The sequence below is a fragment of the Sapajus apella genome, unplaced genomic scaffold (genome assembly GCF_009761245.1).
Source record: "Sapajus apella isolate SASKATOON/1434 unplaced genomic scaffold, GSC_monkey_1.0 scaffold158, whole genome shotgun sequence".
In the NCBI taxonomy this organism is placed as follows: domain Eukaryota; kingdom Metazoa; phylum Chordata; class Mammalia; order Primates; family Cebidae; genus Sapajus; species Sapajus apella.
Genome location: NW_022437098.1, coordinates 1,539,410 through 1,564,410, shown reverse-complemented (window position 1 = coordinate 1,564,410; position 25,001 = coordinate 1,539,410). Strand labels below are relative to the sequence as shown.

The 25,001-nt window shown below is 35.8% G+C and overlaps 1 protein-coding gene across 1 annotated transcript in view; it reads right to left on the bottom strand.

The window, feature by feature from the left end:
• Positions 1-24,358, bottom strand: part of ERCC6L2 (ERCC excision repair 6 like 2) — a 197,074-nt gene extending 172,716 nt beyond the window's left edge. Inside the window, exons 1-2 of the mRNA XM_032266354.1 lie at positions 24,115-24,358; positions 23,759-23,896 (exon numbers count right to left, since the gene is read on the bottom strand). Coding sequence (XP_032122245.1) covers positions 23,759-23,798 — 40 coding nt within the window. The 5' untranslated portion in view covers positions 23,799-23,896; positions 24,115-24,358. The remainder of the gene's footprint in view (positions 1-23,758; positions 23,897-24,114) is intronic.
• Between the last annotated feature and the right edge of the window lie 643 nt (positions 24,359-25,001).

Here is a 25,001-nt window from a genome sequence, read left to right as displayed (position 1 = left end):
TTATTTTGCCTATTTTAAGAAAACAATATGACTGCTTGTTCTGCAAATAGATGTCAGTTCTTTGGCAGATACTAAAAATTAGTAGTATGCTTTTTTATAAAATGCTTTATAATATCACTTGTTTGCTTACCAGCAAGTAATAACTTTAAGCCGAAGTGAAACATCGAACTCAGCCATCTATGTGTGATATGTTGGCCAGATCACTTCCCTGCATTTTAGTGTCCTCACCTATCACTGTAACGGTGAGGCTATTATAGTTAACTACCTAAAAAGGGTAACTGTAAAAAAGAAGATAAGTGAAACTCCTAAAACAGTGGCTGCTCATAGTAAGGCATATATGCGTGGCTATTGCTATTATTATCAATGGAATGTATCCACTTGAAAGTTGTATTCTACATGGCCATGATGTCAGTTTAATATTTTGGCTAATAGGCCCGGCGCAGTGGCTCTCGCCTGTAATCCCAGCACTTGGGAGGCTGAGGTGGGCGGATCACGAGGTCAGGAGATGGAGACCATCCTGGCTAACACGGTGAAACCCCGTCTCTACTAAAAAAATTAGCTGAACATGGTGGTGCGCACCTGTAGTCCCAGCTACTCGGGGGGACTGAGGTAGAAGAATCGCTTCAACCCTGGAGGCGGAGGTTGCAGTGAGCTGAGACTGCGCCACTGCACTCCAGCCTGGCGACAGAGAAAGACTCCGTCTCAAAAAAAAAAAAAAAAAAAGAAATGTGGCTAATAGTTGGTAGTACATTATTACTTAAATTAGAAATTTAAACTAGATTTTAACTTAAAACGCTGTAGATATGAAGATATATTTTATGTACAGCTAAGAAAAGAAAAAACACTGCTAATTATAATTGTAACTCTTGATTCTAACATACACCCTGATGTTGGAAATCTTAAAATCTAGAAAAATCTGCTTCTTAGTATTGATGGATTATATCTCTTTTCACATTGTCTCTAAAATCAAAATGGCAGATGGAAATTTTAATCAAGCTTATTTTTTTCCCCCTACAACTATCAGGAAAACAGTTTGATTTTTTTTCTCCCCTCTCTGAAATGACTAGTTGTATAATTTTGTCTTATTTTTCAGGAGTCCATTGAATTAAGATGTAGGCTCTTGACAGAGCTGACCTCTAACTAAAAGTGATAAACAAATTCAGAAATAAATTTTGATGTAAATGGAAGGTATCATCTGGTTGAAGGAATACCCTTGTGACTAACAAAAGGGGATACCTCATTTTCTGAGTGTTCATTATTTAACCTTACTGCTGTACTCAACGTTGTACACTGAAGCAGAAATAATCATGACGTGAAAGTATGTCCTAATGAACTAGTTGCCTCATAAAATTAGACATCCTCAAGTATTCCTTCCCCCACCTATTAATAGTAGCTTGTGTCTTTGCATTGATATCATGGTCTAGGTGCTGATACTGTGAACATCTAGCACTCTAAGTCCTGTAACTGCAAACTCAAATTGAATATCTTGTAAAATATGCAGAAATTCCTGGAGTTAATATTTGTGATGTTGAATAAATCACATGAATGAACTGAATCGCATGCAAAACTATTGGCAAAGGAGGATCTAGCAAAAATTAAGCCAATTACAACTACAAAAGAGAAAAATAACACAGATGGTGATAACAGCCATTTCAAAAGAGGCTCATGGAAGGATGACTAAACCCACCAATATTTTGCCAAAAAGTAGTCTCTTTTTATGTTCACACTGCAAAAGTCAAATATATACCTGTATGTGGTTGACAGATTTCCAGAATTGTGAGTTAATCCAGCAAAAAGGCCCCAGGGGAAAAAAAAAGATATGAAACACTAAGACAACACAAGAAATTAAGTCTTTGAGTTTTAGTTAGATGATTTTAGGTTGCAGCATTTCTCCCTTCATGCATTGTTCCAGCCAAAAAAAAAAAAAGAAGGAAGAAAAGACGAGTGAAGGCAAGAGAAAGGACATAAAATAGATGTGTCATTCCTTGCCATGAATAACCTAAATCTTAAAGTTTAAAACCCAATGTTGCACAACAATGTAAACACAGTTAACGCTATTGAACAGTACGCTTAAAAATGGTTAAAGAAGGTACATTTTGTGTTATGTGTTCTTTCTTACCATAATTTAAAAAGCAAAACAAAAGAAAAAAAGCTCAGCCAAAGAAAGAAAACTTAGAGCCTTGAGCGAGGTATAGCGAAAGATATATAGAGTCAGTGATAGAAATATGTCATGGTCCCATGTAATGAATATTATTATTATTACACCTTGAATATTCACCAACACCAGTTTTGCTTCATAGACTCAATAAATAATAGAACTTGAAATCTTAATGATCACTTGATCTAAGTGTTCTAATTTAAAGGTAATGAAATAGCTTGAGAAATGTTAGATTATCTACCCAAGGTCACAAAATAGCAAATAACAAAGTTAGGACCGGAACACAATTCCTGACTCTCATTCCAACGTGACAGAACTATAAAATACTATTGCACAGGAGAGATTTTTAGATTTGAAAAATTAGAATTTATGATCGTATTTCATGAATATTTAATACCTCATGTGAGATAAGTATAAAAATTCTGCAACAAAACACCAAGAACTACTGGTTGAAATACATTTATAAAAACTCTCAAATGAAAAAAGGAATGCTTATACACTGTTAATGAGAATGTAAATTAGTACAACCTCTATGGAAAACAGTATGAAGATTTCTCAAAGAACTAAAAATAGAATTACCATGTGATGCAGGAATCCCACTATTATCTACCCAAAGGAAAAGAAATCATTATATCCAAAAGAAACCCACACTTGTATGTTATCACAGTAAAGTTCACAATAACAATGTTATGGAATCAATCTAAGTGTCTATCAAGAGATGACTGGATAAAGAAAAATGTGATATGTAAACACCATGGAGTACATTGCATCCATAAAAGAAGGAATAAAATCATGTCTTTTGCAGCAAGATGGATGGAACTTGAGGCCATTATCTTAAGTGAAATGACTCAGAAACTGAAAATTAAATACCACGTGTTCTCACTTAGAAGAGGGAGCTAAACAATAGGTACATATGGACGTGAAGAAGGAAATAATAGACACAGAGGACTCCAAAAGTGGGTAGGATGGGAGAGGGGTGAGGGTTGAAAAGTTACCTATTGGGTACAATGTTTACTCTTTGGGTGATGGGTAGACTAGAAGCCCAGACCTCACCATTATGCGATATACCCATGTAACAAACCTGTACTGTACCCCTTGAATCTATAAAAATTTAAAAAATAAAGAAAATCTCAAAATGCATAGCTGAGTTTTCAAAAAGTATATGAAATACCCATGACCAAAAATAAGGAAGAAGTGGAAAACTAGCTTACTAAGATGATGCTTATACCACTCCTTTCCTGGACACATTTGTTTGGCTCAGTTAACAATCTTGTGGGAGCAGAAGACATGGTCTCAAGCTCCCACAAGGTCCCACATTGAAACTGAGACTCTCATTTGAAATCAGAAAGCTTGAAAGGTAACCTCCTTAGTGAAATGGTGAGCTAGAAGAAAAAAATGTAAACAGCAGAAGAGGAGGATAAAGAGGGATTTGTCTGTCTTGGCGTGAGATTTTTGAAGGGGTTTTGTTAATTTCCTCTGAAATTTTGAAACCACAGCTATGCCCTCAAACAAATTTAGGATTTGAATGTATACAATCTGCATGACCTAGGAAACCCCAAGCCAAGATAATAGCATAATGTAGTGCCCGATTAGTTGCATCTAGGTTGCTAGAAAGAAGTAGGCACATCTTTCTGGAGGGAAACATTAAAACAAGTACTCCTTAGAATTTCTGCAGATAAAGTCCCATCTAGCAATTCACAACCCTAAAGCTGCAAAACATACACAGAAAAAAGCCATCATGAAGAAGGGCCAGCAGAGAAAACATACAACAGAAAAAGAGTTTTAGTAATTTCCGAGAACAGAAGTAATTGATGGAAGGGGTTTTTTAAAGTGTGGTTAAAATACTTGTTGATATTTTTAAAAACTGAACTGAAAACTTAAGAAAGGAAACAGAAGTCACTGTAAAAACAGATTTTTTTTCCAAAAGAACCAGAACTTCTGAAAATAAAAGTTTTAATTATTAAAATGGAAAGCTCAATGGTAACTTAAAGAGAAAGTTCAACATACCCTACTAGAGAATTTATGAGCTGAAAGATCTGAATAAAGAACCGCAAATGCAGGACAGAAAAGTTAAGCAGAAAATACAAGACAAAGGTAGAAGGAAATGGAGTCTAGGGGGCAAAAACAAACAAAGAATTGGGATACCTCAAAATATTAATATCAGACAAAACAAGCTTTAATGCAAGAAGCTTTAGGACAAATAAATTATGTAAAATGATAAATGGCATTTTTTTTTAAACCAAGGAGCTAAAAATGTTCTCCACCTAGCACCATCTACTAACTGTCTTAAAATATATATGAAAGGTATCAGAATTTCAAGAGTAAACTGATAAGTCCACAAACATGCCAAGAATTTTTAACACATTTCACTAGTAATTATCAGATTAAAAAGAAAGTAGACTTGAACCACACAATTAACAATCTTGATCTAATGGACATATGTAGCGCATACGCCATCCTATCATCAGAATTAACATTTTTGCAAACACATGGGGAACATTTACAAAAATTAATGATGAATTATGTCATAAAGCAAGTCTCAACAGCTTTCCAGAAATCTGCTTTATACAAATCATGTTCTGTGATCACATTAATTACATTAGAAATTGGTATGTAAGAATACTTTTAAAGAAGATATAGTCAGAAATGTAGAAACTTTTTTTTTTTTTTTTTGAGATGAAGTTTCGCTCTTGTTGTCCAGGCTGGAGTGCAATGGCATGATCTCAGCTCATCACAACCCTGCCTCCCGGGTTCAAGTGATTCTCCTGCCTCAGCCTCCCGAGTAGCTGGGATTACAGGCATGCACTACCACACCTGGCTAATTTTGTATTTTTAGTAGAGACAGTTTCTCCATGTTGGTCAGGCTGATCTTGAACTCCTGACCTCAGATGATCTGCCTGACTCAGCCTCCCAAAGTGCTGGGATTACAGGCATGAGTCACTGTGCCTGGCCCTTAGAAACACATTTCTAGATAACTTATGAGCCAGAGAAAAAATCATGATGAAGATTAGAAAGTAAATATGCAACAGAGCCAAAAAATGGAATGTGTTTAGATGGTTTCAGCTAAGGTCCTAAGATGACAAAGCCCATATTTTGCTGTAAGATAACATTCCATGTAAGATTTCCAAAGGAAGTCATCAACACAGATTTTATTATCCTAATTCCTCACCTACATTTAGAATAGAAAACGACTGGGAATGGGAGATTAGAGGGAGAGAAGATGTTTTTGACAGAGCAATTGCAGCACTAAATCTTTCCAGATAAACAAAAGGGGTTTCAGAGGGATCACAATCTGGAAATTTTGATACGCATTCCCTAGAATTTGTGGGATATTGTGAACTATTTGACTCAAACTTTAGAAATCTGAAGGAGAAGTACTATGGATGGCTAACTGCTCTGAAGTTTAATAGGAAAGATTCACATATTTGGGGGCACCTTACTCCCAGAGTTTACTGTTAGGAAAGAATGCACATTTCCTCTGGAGCAAATGTAGGTCATAAGTAAGTGAAAGCCAGTAGATGTTTCAAGATGATCCCAGGAGGAGATCTGAACAGCTGGATGCCTAAAGGTAAAGTAGTGACTTTGAAGAACACAGAGAAGGTCCCAAGAGAGAAAGATACCCATGGACAACTATGCAATCTCATGCTGGTTAAGTCAGACCTTTCCTGTTGCCCACCCCCACCTTTTTTTAGACAGAGTCTGCTCTGTTGCCCAGGCTGGAGTGCAGTGGCACAATCTCAGCTCACTGCAACCTCCGCTTCCCGGTTCAAGCAATTCTCCTGCCCCAGCCTCCTGAGCAACTAGGACTACAGGCACGCACCACCACATCTGGCTAATTTTTGTATTTTTAGTGGAGACAGATTTCACCATGTTGTCCAGGCTGGTCTTGAACTCCTGACCTCAAGTAATCTGCCTGCCTCGGCCTCCCAAAGTGCTTGGATTACAGGAGTGAGCCACTGCACCTGGTCCCTGTTCCTTATTTTATCTCTTTTTCCAAATCAACCCTAAAGAAGTCGGAAGCAGCTTAGAAAGTAGGAGAGGAAGGTGAGGTATAAATGATATGAAAGAAGCAATCACCTCCACATTTTCCCCTGCAAACCACTTGTCTGTATCAACTGTGAGCTAGTCTTTAAGGTTGAATGAGTGTTGAAGTCTTAATATATTTTTTTTATTACCATGGACTTATTTATTACCAAACTGACTTTTTGTTTGTCTCTTTTTAGTGGCTAGAAGTGACCACAGGATTTTTCTATTATCAAGAAAGACGAGAGGAATCATGAGACTTTTCCTAGTTTCCTTTCAAGAATATGAAGAAAAAAATAGCTCTCAAAGTGGGTTAGAATGAGTATTGTTCAAATAAATGAACTTATATTCATATTTCATCCCCTCAGTCCTGCTGTTTCAACATCCATTAGAACTGAATAATAGTACTACATATCAAAGTTTGTAGGAAATTGCTAAAGTGTAAAAAAATGCTTATATTGAAAAAGAAGAAAAGCTGAAAATTTATGATCTGTGCTTCCAACTTAACTTTTAAAAAGAATAACTAGAATAAAAGGAAACTAGAATAAATGGAAAAAATTAAAAACAGAAGTTAAGGAGTAATAAGAAACACAACAAAGCCAAAAGTTGATTCTTTGAATCAATTAATGAAGTAGGCAAACCACTGTGAAATGCATCAAGAAAAATACAGAAAAGTCTCAAATGAACATTAGGAATGAAAAATAGAGCCATGTGAAAGAGAATTTCAAAAATTAGGAAAATCATAGTACTCTAAAAATGATTTCATGCCAAAGTGTTTAACTGTATATTGCCTTAAAAATATATTAAAAGGGGGCTGGGTGCGGTGGCCCACGCCTGTAATCCCAGCACTTTGGGAAGCCAAGGCGGGAGGATCATGAGGTCAGGAGATGGAGACCATCCTGGCCAACATGGTGAAACTGCATCCCTGCTAAAAATACAAAACATTGGCTGGGTGTGGTGGCGCGCGCCTGTAGTCCCAGCTACTCAGGAGGCTGAGGCAGGAGAATCGCTTGAACCTGGGAGGCAGAGGTTGCAGTGAGCCGAGATCATGCCACTGCACTCCAGCCTGGGCGACATAACGAGACTCTGTATATGTATATTAAAAAGGAAAAGAAGCACTGAAGAAATCTGTAACTGTTGGAGAAACTTGAATCAGTAGTTGATCATGTCTCTCCAAGAAAAGACCAGATATAAGTGAATACATGAAAGTTCTGCCAAATGTCAAAGGGAATAGATAAATCCAATAGCACATAAACTTTTCCAGAAAATACAAGAGAAGGAATACTCCCCAGCTTATTTTATAAACTTGGTTAAATCTTGATAGCAAAATCCAATAAGGATACCATGACAAATAAAATTATAAGTAAATTTTACTTACAATTACATGCAAAAATTCTAAACAAAATACTGGACAACTGAATCTAATTTTGGATAATACTAGCAATAATTAATAATAATAATGCATCATGACCAAGTTGGGTTTATCTCAGGAATGCAAACATAGTTAAAACTGGAAAATCTAGTAGCGAAATTACCACACTAACAAAGAAGAAAAATTATGTCATCTCAACAGACAGAAAAATTTTCTAAAATTCAACCAAATATTAGTAAAAAAGCAATTGAAAGAAAATTCCTTAACTTAATCAAGAGTATCTATTCCAAACCTGCAGCAAGCATCATAGTTAACGATGAAATGTGAGACACTTTTTTTTTTTTTGTACTTTAAGTTCTGGGGTACATGTGCAGATCTTGCAGGATTGTTGCATAGGTACACACACGCCATAGTGGTTTGCTGTCTCCAGCCCCTCTGTCACCTACATCAGGCATTGCTCCCAATGTTATCCCTCCCCAACCTCCCCACCCCCTGCTGTCCCACCCCTAGCCCCCCAACACCAACAGATGTTCCTCTCTCTATTGGGCACTATTCACAAACAATATGATTATCCAATAAAAAGCAACAGAATGTGCAAATAAAATTTTAGAATAAGAGAATTCAACATGGTTTGAGGATACGAGTATAATTTATAAAAATCAACACCTACTTAGGTGCTCTCATTGTTGAACACTCGCCTATGAGTGAGAACATGCGGTGTTTGGTTTTCTGTTCTTGTGTCACTTTGCTGAGAATGATGGCTTCCAGCTTCATCCATGTCCCTACAAATGACATGAACTGATCCTTTTTTATGACTGCGTAGTATTCCATGGTGTACATGTGCCACATTTTCCTTGTCCAGTCTACTATTGATGGGCATTTGGGTTGGTTCCAGGTCTTTGCTATTGTAAACAGTGCCACAATGAACATACATGTGCATGTAGACACTGTCTTTTTAAAACCATGAACACAATGACGTGTGTTATCGCTACTTCTATTCGACATTGATCTTAACCATTTCAATAATAAAATATACTATATATAAATTATGCATATTGAGAAGGAAGACTTAAAACTGCCAATTCACAAACAACGATTATTCAATAAAAAGCAAGAGAATGTGCAAATAAATTTTTAGAATAAGATAATTCAACATGGCTTGAGGATACAAGTGTAATTTATAAAAATCAACTCTATTTCTATAGACTAGCCACAGAAGTTAGAAAATATTATTTTTAAAATGTATTTTTACAGTAGCAACCAACAAAATATAAGAATAGCTAATAATTATCTAAAAATGTGTGCAAGTTGTTTATAGAGACAATAATAAAACCATATTGTAAACCTACACAAAAGGAAAGATATACCATGTTCATGATATTAAAAAATAATAAAGATGTTAAGATTTTCCGCAATTATTCATAGCGCAATTCCTTGCCAAATTACTGGCAGGTGTTTTTCCCTCTGGACCTTGACAAAAAGATTGTAAAATATATGTGAAACTGTAAAGTGCCAAGAGTGATCAAGGCAATTTTGATAAAACATCAAAAGGAAAAGAGGACTAAGTGGTGGTGAAACTATTTTTTTCCACAGAGGAGGGAAATAGGGTTGAATGTCTAATACTATACACAAAATTAAATTCCAAGTAAATTAAAAACAAAATGTAAAATGCAAAATGATTAGAAAACTTTACAATTAGAAAAAATTTAAAAAACCAGTGCAACAAGTTATTTTTACACATTCAAATTTTCCAGTCATCCCAGCACAGCTGTCAAATACCAAATGAGTGGTAAAGTACCAGAACGATGAAAGAAGTGGTAGAATTATACCACTTGTAGGACTGCTTACAAAGCAGCTGCCTTCCTAGACATGCTTCTATTCTTACTCTTTAAATGAATAGGATTGTATTTTATTGTTTATATGTGAACATTTGCATGTTAATGATGCACATATGGTTATATTCTAAGCATTCTTTTTGGCATTCCTTTGTTTTTATTTAATGTAACAATTTAATGACAAATGCAAAAAATATAAACATAAAACATTTATGAGATTTATATCATACATGATTAACTCATTATAAAAAAAAAGCATAAAACACTAGCATATCCATAAAAGAACATGCTACTCAGATTTGTTAGCCTTAAATAAACAAAGGTAGGTTGGCTGGGTGTGGTGGCTCACACCTGTAATGCCAGCACTTTGGGAGGCTGAGGTGGGTGGATCACGAAGTCAGGAGTTCAAGACCAGCCTGACCAATATGGTGAAACCCTGTCTCTACTAAAAATACAAAAATTAGCTGGGTGTGGTGGCGGGTGCCTGTAATCCCAGCTACTTGGGAGGCTGAGGCAGAGAATTGTTTAAACGTGGGAGGTGGAGGTTGCAGTGAGCTGAGATCTTGCCGCTGCACTTCAGCCTGGGTGACAAGGCAAGACTCCATCTCATAACAAACAAAAAAAACAAAGATAGATTGTCTAAAATTTAAATATAAGAAAGGTAGATTGTCTAAAATTTAAATATAAATTAATAGATTAATATTGCTTTAATAAATACAACAAATACAGACGTAATTATAATAAAATTTAAAATTCTAAAACTAATGCTTGAAAGTTATATTATAAATTGAATAAGATTTCACATAAAATATTGACAAATAATACTTGGACTCAATCCTTATTATCCTTCCCTTACACATATCCAGAAATGTTGTAGCATAGGGAGCTGTCTTATATAAGTTCCACAGAAAGAGTTTTTCCCATCTAGAAAAATACAAAATTGTATTTTTCCAAGAAATAATCTCCAAAAATCAATTACATATTAATAATAGAGTCTATGGCCTCCACTCCATAAAGATTCAGTTAAAGTAATATGAATTACATTTGAAGGACATCAAGATGTAGATTTACAATATTGTGTAAATCATCATGGAAACATTACATAGTTGAATCCTATGTAAAATTATAGGGTGAAAATTGTTTTCTATTCTTTCCATGGACTCCCCTAGTGGTCTTCAGATTACATGACCTATAGGGTCCATTTTCAAGTCTAAAATTCTACGTGATTTTTGCTGAAGATAATTTTTCCCTCAGTTATTTTATAATGCATCATCTCCTTTGGCAACTTTCCTTGAATTGTATTTTGATTAGTTAAATTCTTCAAGCGAGGCAAACTTTTTCAAAAGAGAAGCTACATAGACATAGTTTAAAATTTTTAAGTTTAAATTTTAAACTATGTCTATACACTTTGTAAAGATGATTGCCAAAGTTTTACTTTTCAAAAATGTTCCCAAAGGAATTGGCAGCTTAGGTACCATGAAACAAGGGTAAAGAGAATTATATGGCCATTACAAGATATGCAGACTTGGATAGTTGATTCTGAATGCAAATATAATAAGGATCATTTTTTATCACATTGCCCTGAATTGGAATGTGATGGCATGATCTGGGGATTGACAGTGTTTGGTTAAAAAGAAATTAACTTGAGGAATTAATTAAGACAGGGAAATATAAAAAGCATGTAAAAGGTAAGTGAGTTTATTTTTAAACTGGATACTATTTTTTTTTAATATAAAGCAACTCTTTCAGGGGAACTGCTCTCTCCAATTTATGCATAGATTATTTGACAGACTGGTTGAAATATCCCACACCACTTTTGCACAGTGGAAATGCAAAACCCAAAGAATTCATATTTTCAAGACTGTTAACACCTTCTCAAATTTCTATAATTCATTCAATTTCTGTAGAAAAACATGGGCTTTATTTTTCTTACTATTAATTATTTATATAGTTCAGTTTCACAAATAGGTTCTCAATATCTAAAAGCCTGCAATAATTTCACTGACAAAAACATTTTCTTAAGGTTTTTTTTTTTTTTTTTTTTGCATTTACAAGTGTTCTCACAGTAAGGCCTCATATGGCTGTGAATTGTCCTTGGGCTTTTAATATTCACAGTCAGGAGAGGCTCTCTTCTTTTTCTAGCAAGCTTTTTATTTCCTTCCTTCCTTCCTTCTTTCCTTCCTTCCTCTTTCTTTCTTTCTTTCCTTCTTTCTTTCTTTCTTTCTTTCTTTCTTTCTTTCTTTTTCTTTCTTTTTTTTCTTCCCTCCCTCCCTCCTTCCCTCCCTCCCTCCTTCCTTCCTTCCTTTCTTCCTGTCTTTCTCTCTCTCTCCCTTTCTCTCTTTCTTTCCTTCTTTCTTTTTTGACAGAGTCTCACCTTCTTGCTCTGTTGCCAGCCAGTAGTGCAATGGCACAATCTCAACTCACTGCAACCCCTGCCTCCCAGGTTCAAGCAATTCTCCTGCCTCCGTCTCCCAAATAGCTGAGATAAGAGGCCCCTGCCACCATGCTCGGCTACTTTTTGTATTTTTAGTAGAGAGGGGGTTTCACTATGTTCGCCAGGCTGGTCTGGAACTCCTGACCTCGTGATCCACCTGCCTCGGCCTCCCAAAGTGCTGGATTACAGGCGTCACCCACAGTGCCTAGCCTACTTTTCTTAAAGAAATATTATGTCAGTTTCTAAGTCTGTGGCACCATGAAAATTTACATGCCTGTTAAAGGTGGACACTCACACTGTATTTTTAGATGATAGTTAAGAAAAGTAGATGATGGTGGGAGTTCATACGTGGTCAAATATCATTAGAAAAGAATTCCGCTAAGGAAAATAGGGCTAAGACCATAATAAAGATGAATTAATCAAAGAAAGTCCCCATTCTGTCTTCCACTTTTGTTTGTGTTTTTACTTAGCATGCATTGATAAAAGAGGATATTCTTGAACAAAAAAAGGTAAAATTACCACTTCTTTCTGCTTTTAAGTATTTAATTATTACATAGTGGTATATATCACTAGTCTAAAGGAGTAAAGTACACATTTTTTGTCATCATATTATTTCTTCAAAAACATGTGGTTCTTCCAAATTGGTCACAGTTTAGTGGAGAAGAAAGGGCTGTAAACCAAGCACAGTGTGATACTATACAGTGACTCACACTCTATAAATGCATACTGATGCATTTTTGACCACACTAGTATCTTTCAGATTTCAGGCATGCGTGTATAAGCCAATGGAATTTACATGGTTCTTTTCCTAACTATGTATTTTTTAAAATATTTCTTATAACCTATAGATGATTTATTGAAACTAACTCAGTTTAGTGCTAAATTCTATTAAGTGTCTTTTTCTTATTTGTCTGCTGTAAAAATTCCCTAGTTATTGAGACAAATTACAAAAGAAATAATATATTTTAGAGAATCTTAGAAAAGTTGCCAGTCACTTGGGTGACTGTTCATTCATTCATTCAACAAATATTTATTTAGTACATCTACCATACGCTAATAATACTAGGCACTAAAGATATAGCTATGAAACAGAAAAGCCTAGTTCCTATCCTCATAAAACCCAAAGTCATCAATATGTCCAAAAATGTTGGCTAAAACATGGAGATTATACAAATTCTTACATAGTTAAATAATACAGCTGTTGTTGGAATTATTATCATACTTAGACACATTATATAGTAAAATTTAAGAATATCAAAGACAAATTTCTAAAAGCTTCCAGAAAGAAGCAGATCACTTACAAATGAAGAGGTAACATATTCATTTTAGACATTTCAAAAACTTCTGCAAAAAGACAACTAAGTTGTATTTTTTAGAATTCGAAAAAAAATCTTTGAAGCTAGAATCTTGCACTTATCTGGATTGGCATTTAAATATGAAAAGCACAATAGAAATAATCTTGACCATATAAAACCTCAGAAAGATTGCCACACAAAGGCCCTACTGAAAAGAACTCTTGGCTACAACAATAGTAGGAGACATTAATACCACACTCTCAACAGTGAATATTACGAGTAGACAGAAAATCAATAAATAAAAAGAAGACACGTACAACACTGTAGACAAATTAGACTAACAGACATATACGGTATACTATGCCAATGACAGCAGAATATATATTTTTCTCAAGTGCAGAGGAAACATTCTCCAGGGCAGACCATAAGTTAGGCTACAAAACAATCCCGAATACATTTTTTAGAAAATTGAAATCATACTGTCTATCTTTTGCAATCAAAATGGAACGAAACTAGAAATCAATAGCAGAAGAAAAAAAGAAAAATTCACAAATATGTGGAAAGTAAACAGCACACTCTCAAACAACTGGAGGGTTAAAGAAGAAATTACAAGGGAAATTAGAAAATATCTTGAGACAAATGAAAATGAAAACACAACATAATAAAACTTACCAGATGTAGTGAATGTAGTGTGAAGAGTGAAAGTTATAGCTGTAAATGCTTACGTTAAAAAATAAGAAAGGTCTCAAATCAGTGCTCTTTCTACTTTATAGAACTAGAAAAACAAGTAAAAATTAAACCCAAGCCTAGCAAAAGGAAAAAAGTTACAAAGATTAGAATAGAGAGGAGAAAAATGGAGAAAATCAACAAAACTGAGAGTTTGTTCTTTTAAAAGCTCAAGAAAATTGACAAACTTTTAGCTGGACTGACTTAAAAAAGAAGAGAAGACTCAAGTGATTGAAATAAAAAGCTTTGCTGATTTTATGGCAATAAAAAGAATTATGACATTATCATGAACAATTGTACAACAAATTAGATAATCTAGATGAAATTGACAAATTCCTGGAAACACAAAACCTACCAAAACTGAATCATAAAGAAATAGAAAATCTGAGTAGACCTTTTAAATGAGTAAGGCAATTGAGTTAATAATCAAAAACTTTCCAACAAAGAAAAGCCTTGGAGCAGGTGTCTTCCCTGATGAATTCTACCAAACTTTCAAAGAAAGATTAATGCTCATCCTTCTTAAACTCTTCCCAAAAACTGAAAAAGAATGAGCAGTTATTATCTAAGTCTGTAAGTCCACCATTACCTGATATCAAAGCCAGAGAAAGATGCTACCAGAAAAGAAAACTAATATCCCTTACGATTACTGATGCAAAATACTCAACAAAATACCAGCAAGTCAAATTAAAGAGCATATTAAAAGGATTACACACCAGGACCAGGTGGAATTTATTATTGGAATACAAGGATGGCTCAATACACAAAAGTAAATCAATGTAATACACTACATTAATAAGTAAAGGAAATAAAAACACACAATCATCTCAATTGATACAGAGAAAGCATTTGACATAATTCAGTACCCTTTCATGATTAAAAGAAAAATATACTCAACAAAGACTAGAAGGAAATTGCCACAACATAATAAAAGCCGTATCTGAACAACCCACAGCTCAAACATCATACTCTATGGTGAAAGCTTTTCCTCTAAGGTCAGGAACAAGGGCAAGGATGCCTGTTTTGCCACTTCATTCAACACAGTACTAGAATTCATAGTCAATGTAGTTAGGTAAGAAAAAAAAATTAAAGGCATCACAATTGAAAAAGGAGTAAAATCATTTCTGTTCACAGATTACATCATTCTGCATGTAGGAAACCACAAAGGTTCTACACAAACAAACCTGTTAGAGCTAATAAAGCAATTTGAAAAAGTTGCAAAATCATAAAATAGTCATGCAAAAATTATTGTATTTTTATACATTAACAATGAAAAATTCAAAAAGGAAATTAAGAAAATATTTCCACTTACAATAGCATCTCCCCCAGCCAACAACAACGACAAAAACACACAAAAAAAATACCACTTAGGAATTAGTACAACTAAGGAGGTGAAAGACTTGTACACCAAAACTACAAACTATTGCTGAAAGATATTAAAGAGGACACGAATAAATGGGGAAAAAACTGTGTTCATAAATTGGAAGACTTGATATTGTTAAGACATCGATGCCACCCAAAACATTCTACAGATTCAATGCAATCCCCACTGATATTCCAATGCTTTCTTGTAGAAATAAAAAATCCATTCTAAAATTCATACAGAATCTCAAGAGACTACATATAGCCAACTCAATCTTGTAAAGAACAAAGTTGAAGGTCATACATTTTCTTATTTCAAAGCTATCGTAATCAAAATAGTGTGTTAGTGGCAGAAAGACAGACATAGAGAATGTTGTTGCTATTGTGAGTAATAGCGACATTATCACTCCCGCCAAAAGTGGAAGCAACTCATGTGTCTGTTGATAGATGAATGCAGAAACAAAATATGGTATATACATACAAGGAAATATTATTCAGTCATTAAAAAGAATGAAATTCTGATACATACTACAACATGGCTGAAACTTTAAGACATTATGCTAAATGAAATAAGCCGAGTCATAAAAGGACAACTTAGAGATAACTTGCTAGAAAAATAAATTAGAATATAAATCTTAAAGCAGCAGAAATCACTTTTGTTTATTTGGAAGAACACAAGATGAACTAGGAAAAGGAAGAAAAAGCCACATAGTAAAAGTAAACATAAAATGAAAAAATAAATCCTCATATAACAGTAATTATAGTAAATGGCACTCGTATTGGGTTACAAAACAAAGCACTAAGTACAAGAATAAGATATTCTTACACTTTCAAATAAAAAGATATAGAAAGGTATAAATTAAAAGCACTAAAAACATATGTAAAAGAAACATAAATAGCAATAAAAAAAAACCAGAGTACCAATCTTAATCTTAAATCTATCAAAAGAGTTCAAGCCAAAAATATCTTCTACAGGCAAAGAGCAGTATTATACATAGATATTATAACAGGTCAAGAAGGTAAAGCAAATCAGGATGTTCAGCACAGTTGCTGGATACAAGATCAGTTTTAAAAAGGCAGTAACATTTCTCTGTACCAGCAATGATCATGCAGAAAACATAATTAGGAAATAAGCTGGTATACACAGCAGTAAATACAACTACAACATGTCAGTAAACTTTTAAAAGAATGTGAAAGACCTCCATGGAGAAAGTTTTAAAATCCTATTATGAGACGTGAAGTTCTAAATAAATGGAGAAATAGTTTATCTTCATAGATAAGATCATCTAATATTCTAAAAGTATCCATGCACCCCCTGACAAATAATGCATAAATCTATAGCATGCGAATTGAAATTGTAGCTGGATATTTGAAAGGCTTTGCTTATTTTAAAATGTATAGAAGAATGAAGATCCACAAATAGTTAAATCAATTTTGGAAAAGAAGACTTAAGGGCAGGAATTTGCTCTACCAAAACTTAAGATTAAAACAAAGCTATAGCAATTTTTAAAAAACACAAACAACAGTATGGTACTAGTGTAAAAATTCAAATGAAGAAATGGAAAAGAACAGAGACCTCAGATGGAAGTCTTAGATACAATAAACATGGCACCACAAATTCCAGGGGAAAGGAAAACCTATTTATGGTAATGGGAAAATTAGTTTACTGTATTGAGAAAAAACAGATTTATATCCCATACCATATACATATATATACATATGCATACATGGGCTGTGTGTATATGTGTGTGAAAACATATATGTATTTATGTGTATACACACTAAATATCTAAATATGAATGGCAAAACTATAAAGCTACAGAAGAAAGCATAGGTTACCTTTATGACCCTAGTATGGGAAAGAACTCCTAAGCAAGATTCCAAAAGCAAAAGCAAAAGGTAAGGAGTTGTTAATTTGGCTTAATCAGAATTATTCAGTGAAGGACCCCACAGCCAAACTGAAACCAATGTGCTAACTGGAATTTAGGATGTAACAGAAAACATATGCAAATCAATCAATACTAAAGAGTCAGGAGAACTAATTGAAAAATAGACAAAGAATATATATAGGCAATTGCAGAAGTGGAAACCTAAATGGCTAAAGTATATATGAAGAATGTTCATATGTATTAAAAATCAATTAAGAGTAATTTAAACAAATTCAAAAATTACAACTAGATATCCATGAGATAAAAAACATATATGCCCAGCCAGTCCTTACCTGGGTATACATATTCTAAAGAAGTTTTCACACATAGGAGTCGTGTATTACATAGTCATTGAAGTGCTGTTTGTGGCTTCCAGTGATTAGGGGAAATCTTGGTGTTCATTCCTAGAGGAAGGGGTGAGTAAAACGTGCAGACTGCATAATATTGAGTACTCTTTGACAGCTTGCAGTAACAAACCAAGTGTCAACAGAGCAATATGAATAGATCTTAAAAACACAGCACTTTGGGAGTCCAAAGTGGGTGGATGACCTGAGGTCAGGAGTTTGAGACCAGCCTGGCCAACATGGTAAAACCCTGCCTCTTCTAAAAATACAAAATTTAGCCAGGTGTGGTGGCAGGTGCCTATAATCCCAGCTACTTGGGAGGCTTAGGCAGGAGAATCGCTTAAACCCAGGAGGCAGAGGTTGCAGTGAACCAAGATTGCATCATTGCACTCCAGCCTGGGGGGCAACAAGAGTGAAACCCTGTCTCAAAAACAAAAAACAAACAAACAAAAAAAACCCAGCACGGAGTAAAAACAATAAGAAGTAGAATAATGTCTAATAATATATAGTGAACCATGTTATTATATTTTGCAAGAGTATGTATACACGTATGTTAGACTTCAAACTCATTAGCCCAGTCGTCTATGGAAAGAGAGGAGAATGGGATAGGGAATGGAAACAGGGAATGAGATGAAAAAGGAATAAATATCTAAATTAACTGTTTACTTCAACTCTTATGATTGGGTGATATGAACTGAGGAATATGATTAGCTTAACTCCCTGCAACTGAGGTCAGTTGAAAATACTGATAAGATATAATATCTGACTTGATGAATGTGCAGTGTAGCTGAGGAAGATGACAGAACTTACTTTATAGTAAAAACATGTGAAGTAATATAAGTCAAATAAATGTAGGTGTAATCAGAGACGAGTGTAATCACATCCAAATATGACTATTCTTCAATGCCAACTAAACGCTTATCTCTTCTGCATTCTTGAAAAATAGTCATATTTAGATGTATAAGTTAGATAAAATATTATTCTACACCAAGTAAACTGAGAAAATTCAGAAAATGGAAAAAAAAATCATGGCAAGGGTGAAAAACCAGTGATTAAGTTTTGCAGAAGTATTTGCTGCCTGAAGGGGGTTAGTGAAAGAAAGGGTTCCTGGAAGATTTTATAGGTGAGGCTAGAGAGTCCAGCTATTCCAAGGCAGTAGAGATCCACTGAAGATTTTACAGCAGGAGAGTGACGTCCCAAGGACACAGGGGTCATTGCTGATGCCCCCAAAGTGCCTGCTGATCGAGCTGCCAGAGCCATCGATTAGTAGCAATGACTTCAGGGACTCATCTAGAGTTCTCACATTTCCTTGTACTTCCATTTGACTGAAGAATAAAGGACTTAGAAAATCGGAGCCCTAAGAAATAGTGAAAATAAGCCTGGGAAAATCCCTGGAGCCTAAAATTAAGCTCTGCGTGTTCTTGGTTTCTTGCTGCTCTCTGGAAACTTCATTACGTTTCTGTTCCTCTTTCCACTCCAACACATTGCAGCCCTTTGATGCCTTTAGATTTGCAAGTTCCACACCTTTTTTGGACTGTAGGTGTGAAGACCCAGTTTTGAACTAGGCTGACACTGGACAAGCTGGAAGACCAGCAGTTGCTGCATCAGGTCAGTGCAGGGAAGCAGGTATTAAAGAGCTGAGCCAGAGCCCTGGGTGCCAGAGCTGGGAAGAAGGCTGGTCTGGCAAACACTCATGATCATGGAGATCTAACTTGAAGTAGCCAGGTTGTCATGACCTACGGACTTAGTCTCATTGTTCTTTAAACTTAGTTCTAAAATTTAGCAAGCAACAGAATGAAGAAAGTTCAGCTTAGTTATCCTGCCTCCTCTTGTCACTCAGGTGTGAATGTGAATGCAACTGGACTATCTTTTTCTCCTTGCCCAGTTCCTACATGTAAAGATTGCTTTACCAGGAAGAGCCCTTAAGTCTTTGATGTCAGTTGTTTAATTCTCTGGAAACTGACCTGTGTTTCCCCATATCCATCTTGCCTAACTTTTGTAGATTTCCTGGAGCTTGTCTCTCCCTGCAGCTAAAATTCTGGCTGCCAATAGGGGACTCAGCCTCACCCCAGTTTCTAGAATCAAACCAGGTATTAATAGGAGGAATTAAGTTGCTCTGACTCAACATTTAAGTACTCTAGCAGCAAAGATGCTTGATGTTGTCCAGCCCTGATCTTGGGCCCCAGTTTTTACAACAGGCTTCTATCTTGCTCCTAATCTGCTCTTTACACAGCTGCAAAAGCCCCTGCCTTGGCAATGTTCCTGGTAACAGGATCCCTCTGGGGAATGGCTCAGCCTTGCTCTTCCACTTTTCCTCCCCCCATCACCTCTGCTGCTCTTCATACACTGAAGCCTTGCCCTTGAACACTGTCTTCATGATATTTACATGTTGTGCTCAGTATGGTGATTAGGCCACAGACAATCAATAAGGACATGAACTAGGTTCATCATTCCTAGGGGGAAAGGGAAGGCCAGGGGTCCATTAAAAGGATGTCATTCATTGCTGATGTCCTAGAAACTGCAAACTGCCAATTTGAATTTAGGAAACATCTATTATTCTACCTTGATTCTATCTAAAAATGGGATGAGAAAGAAAGTGGGTTAGTGAACTCCACCCTCAGGAATAAGTGTAGAGTGAAATATAGTGGTCTGCAAGGTATATTTCAGACATCTGCCATTCCACGTCCTAGGAATATACCTCCATCCTGCCCTTGGAACAGAAAAGTAGTCGTGTATTCAAGCCAAATTGGTGTTAGGAGATTCACATATGACCTTATCAGGGACACTATAGTCTGCACTCTCTTTTCTGCCTTTTGGGGAATGCGTACCAGACCTGGAACACTGATGACTATTCAGGAAGGGGATGGAAGCGTGGCCACAAGGTGGGACCCTGACTATTTTCTGGAGTCATCACAAGCTGGGACCCAGCTTTTCTGGCTGTTGTCATCCCGTTTAACAACTGCTTTCATGTTTGTTAAAATAAATAAATATCGGTGTGTTTAACCAGTGATGATAACTACTTTGCCTTTTGGCAAATCCCAAGGAGATAAAACTAATTCATGTCATTTAGAGGGGAGAGGAAAAGTCACACACAAAAGTGTGATCTTCTTAGATATCCATTTATCGTGTTAAAAGGCACAAGGAACAGATCACCTGACAATTGCGGAAGGGTTCTCTAACGTTGCTGACTTCTACCAGATTGGCACCTTCATTATCCGATTTCTTTTCAGAGATCAGGAATAAGGTCCTTATTTTTTTTAAGGTTTGTATGCTTAACTTCAGATGAAGAAGAAAATGCAAAATGAGGGAGATTATGCCGTGGCATGAAACAAAATCTGAAGGGGTAGAAAGGATGGCTGAGTCACTGGAGAGGGAGGAAAGCTGAGTGCCGGGCCTGCCGTGAAGATGGAAGGGGGGCATCGGCAAGAAACCGGGCCAGAGATAGGTTGTGCGGGGCTTTGCAGTTAAAACTCCTGCAGATGGTTTTTGGATGGGATCAAATATCAGAAAGGCAGATAAGTCACAAACCCAAATTAGGTTCCAGTTAACTCATTGCTCTCACTTACAATACTCAATATAATCCCCGACATTTTCTTCCACATGCAAGCTTTTCCTATCATTCTTTCAATAAACATTTACTAAATGTCTATTCTGTAGCAGGCATAGCTGCAGGTAAATTAGTCAGAAATCGATTGATTGAAAACCAGATCTCTCTAAGCCAAATTAACAAAGTATTAATTTGTCTAAAAACAATTTGCTAAATGTACCCAATTTATCACAAGTGTATTTTTAAAGACTATTCTTGAATATATTAAATGTAATATTCACAGGAGTATTTTTAGGATTATTCAAATTGTAGCAAGTGAGGATGTAGGTGGTCTAGCGTTTTTCAGACTTTTTTTTCCTAGTCTAGTTTTTTTAATATAAGTATTGGTTAAGGGTTTGTCTTCAGGTTTGTTGTATTTGCTATTCCTTCAGTCTGGACTGCTCTTTCCCAGATATTTTCATGTTCACTTTCCAAATTGCCTGTCCTTTTGTGAGACGTATCACTGGATCCAGCTAAAAGGTGAAGTTTGAAAACATTAAAATGTTTCTCTAAAGCAAATATTGTACATAAATAATCAAATCAGTTACAAATAAAACTTCAGCTTTCATTTTATCTTAAGAAGAATTTAAAGGACCCACTTATCAATGGTAATCAATTTGTAATTAATTTACAATCACTCTGAAATCCTCAAACATAACTTTTTCAGGTATTTATAGCTTGGGATTAATTAAAAATTCCACATTTGTTTAGAGACTATTTCTACTTCATGTTACTCATTGCACATTCTAGAATTAGCATACAGATTACCCTCACACTTCGTTGGCACACTAAAGAATTTAGTTATTTTTATAAATTGCATAAATTTCTAAGTTTTTCTAAAATATCTTATTACCCTAGAAGCAGATAACCAGCTGTTTAAAGTTTCAGACTTTAACTGCCTATCAGTACAAAAGAATATATTTAATCAAAAACCTCCAAAGAGATAATCCTAAGGAAAAAAAAGACAGCATACCGGCAAGAAAAGAATGATTTTGAGTGTAGTACACCACGTTCTAAATGAAAAATTTTGGATGACTTACAAGAATGCAGAGAGATTGAATATGAATGGTGTGATTCAGCTGATAAATATGTGCTACGCGTTTACTAGGAAGGCAAAAAGTACAGGAGAGAGATCTCACTTAGTGGCACTTACATTTTATAAAATCAGAGCCACTTTAGTTTATTGAATAAGCTCAAGTCTTATTTACAGGCAATGATAGAAAAGCCAACATAAGTGGCTACAACTGGGACCAAATATTTAAGATACAACTAAAGGGCTCACCTTCCAGTTTACAAGAAATACACAGGAGATGAACAAGCTATAGGACACTATGAAGAAGTGAACATATTTGGGACATGATACAGAACAATGGTCCTGGGTGTTTTAAAAATTCAATGCCAAAGAAAATAAGATATGTTGGGGCATGAGGGTGCTACTGAGAACACTGTTGTGTTAAAAAGAGATTAAAAGAGGTATGGAAAGAAAATACAATATATAAACCTGAATTTCAAAAAGCCATTCAACACATTGCTAAAATTGAGGAACAAAAGAGAAAATTTGTACATGATCTGGGTAAAAGATAATATTATATAATTGCTAATTTTCTTGGATGTGTTAATAGCATTGTGAATATAGTAGTGGAATGCCCTATTTTTAGGAAGTGATCCTGAAATATATAGCGGAGAATATCCTGAAGTCTGTTACTTATTTTGAAATAGGTTCAGCAAACAACATACACATACAAGTGCACACACCCACACCCACCCCCACACACCTTATCTAACAGAATGTTAACAATTGTTAAATCTAAACGGTAGGTGTCTACATGATATGAGGATTCATTGTATTTTTCTTCTGAATTTTCTATACATTTGAAAATGTTCATAATAAAACATTGGACAAAATAAAAATTATTAAAGTTTTTGTAGTAAAGACAGGTCCTTTTAGAATTTTTTAAAAAGGATCTTAAGGAATTATCTTTATTTTTTTATTTTTATTTTTATTTTTTTGAGATGGAGTTTTGCTCTTGTTACCCAGGCTGGAGTGCAATGGCACGATCTCGGCTCACCGCAACCTCCGCCTCCTGGGTTCAGGCAATTCTCCTGCCTCAGCCTCCTGAGTAGCTGGGATTACAGGCACACGCCACCATGCCCAGCTGAATTTTTGTATTTGTAGTAGAGACAGGGTTTCACCATGTTGACCAGGATGGTCTCGATCTCTTGACCTCGTGATCCACCCGCCTTGGCCTCCCAAAGTGCTGGGATTACAGGCTTGAGCCACCGCACCCGGCCGGAATTATCTTTATTAAAGATACAGAACTAAACTTAAGCATACAATAGTGCTCTTTATAAAGAATGCCATTAGCCTATTTCTAAATAAAATGCCAGGCAAATAATGGTAATTATTCTTGAGACATAGGCAATTATTGGCCTTACAATACCAACCACCTGTGTTTCTAACTATTCTGCATCCTCTCAGGGTAAATAGTGACTTACAGCACTATATACTTTAAGCTCATAGAGATCGGTATATGATAAATTATATTCAATGTTATAGGCATCCAGTCTTATACAAATGTCATAAAGGAGGCAGATGAAATTCTGACTTAATACAAAATCTAACGATCTTTGTAAGCAAAATGGTTGAATAAACATTTTTCCATTTGGCAAATATAGCACATGAATTAGTTGAATTTACCTGAGTAAGTGTGGAGCTCACTGAGATTGCGTCTTGGCATCGCGGGAATATTGCAGTTAAGTGCAAAATGCTTCCCAAAGGATGCTGCTTTTTTATAGCCCAGGCTGGAGAAACCAGCTTAGTAGCAAATTGGTCTACCTGTTAAACAGGAAGATAAAACATAGAGCAGAAGAAGTATCTGTCAGTGTTGTGGACTAGAGCTCCTGGCACTGCCAACCCCTTCTCAAGGACCAAGATGATCCCAGTGGGCTTCAAAAGCCACCGTGGGTGATATGCAAAGTGCCTCAGGGCAGTTAGGAAGAGAAGACCTGGCATGCTTGGCAGCCTAACAGGGAGGAGTTTAACTTTCTATTTACCTTCAACTGAATATGGATTTCCACCTTGCATGCAAAAGCCCACTTTTCAGTCAGCTGCTTTCAGAGATCTGATGCTGGATAACAGCTTCTTAGGAGTGTTCTTATTTTCTTGAAAATCTGAAACACAAGAAAAGTATTATTCTTGGGCACCAAATAAAGACCTGGTAAAAATCCTTATTGCCACAGAAAGTCATCATCTTCTGACATTGTGAGAGGTAGAACTCGGAGGCAGCAAACGCTCTGCAATAATACATCAACGCTCTGATCTCTTTGAAAGAAAGTTTCCCATTATAGGCTTGGCTAATTGTTATGCTCTAGGTGAAGACCATCTGGAGGGAAACTTCTACACAACAACTAATTTCTTCTTCTAGAAGATGTCAAAAGTAGAAGCTGGTTACTCATAGTGAGATTGCTGTCACCCGTGAACATGTCAACTGAGTCATTCAAGGAACATCTAAAGTGGACTTTTCAGAAGTTGAAAACTTTGCTTCTCTTGATTAGTAGTGCGGGAAGAGGAGAAATAGGTATTCCTTGATTAACGGGCAAACACGCCCTTTCCCAGAGACTCAGACAGTTGGAGAAACCCATGAATGCGTTAAGTCAGAGAGGGATAAAAACGTGCTGATATAAACAAGCACTGATTATTTTCTCCTTTCCACGAATAATACCTTTTTGTTTGCAGATCCTCACTACTGCAGCAGCGCAGAGAACAGAGGAAATTAGGCCAATAACCAAAGCGAAACTTGAAGCTTTCTTTAAAGCGCCTAATTACGGTTTAAAAAATTCTCCATCCTGCTTTGCTGGAAGTTGAGACCCAGGTCTTCTACCAAACTGTGAAGTGCAAGCAATTTCTAACAACTTTCCCTAGACCAAACCATCCTCTCCCA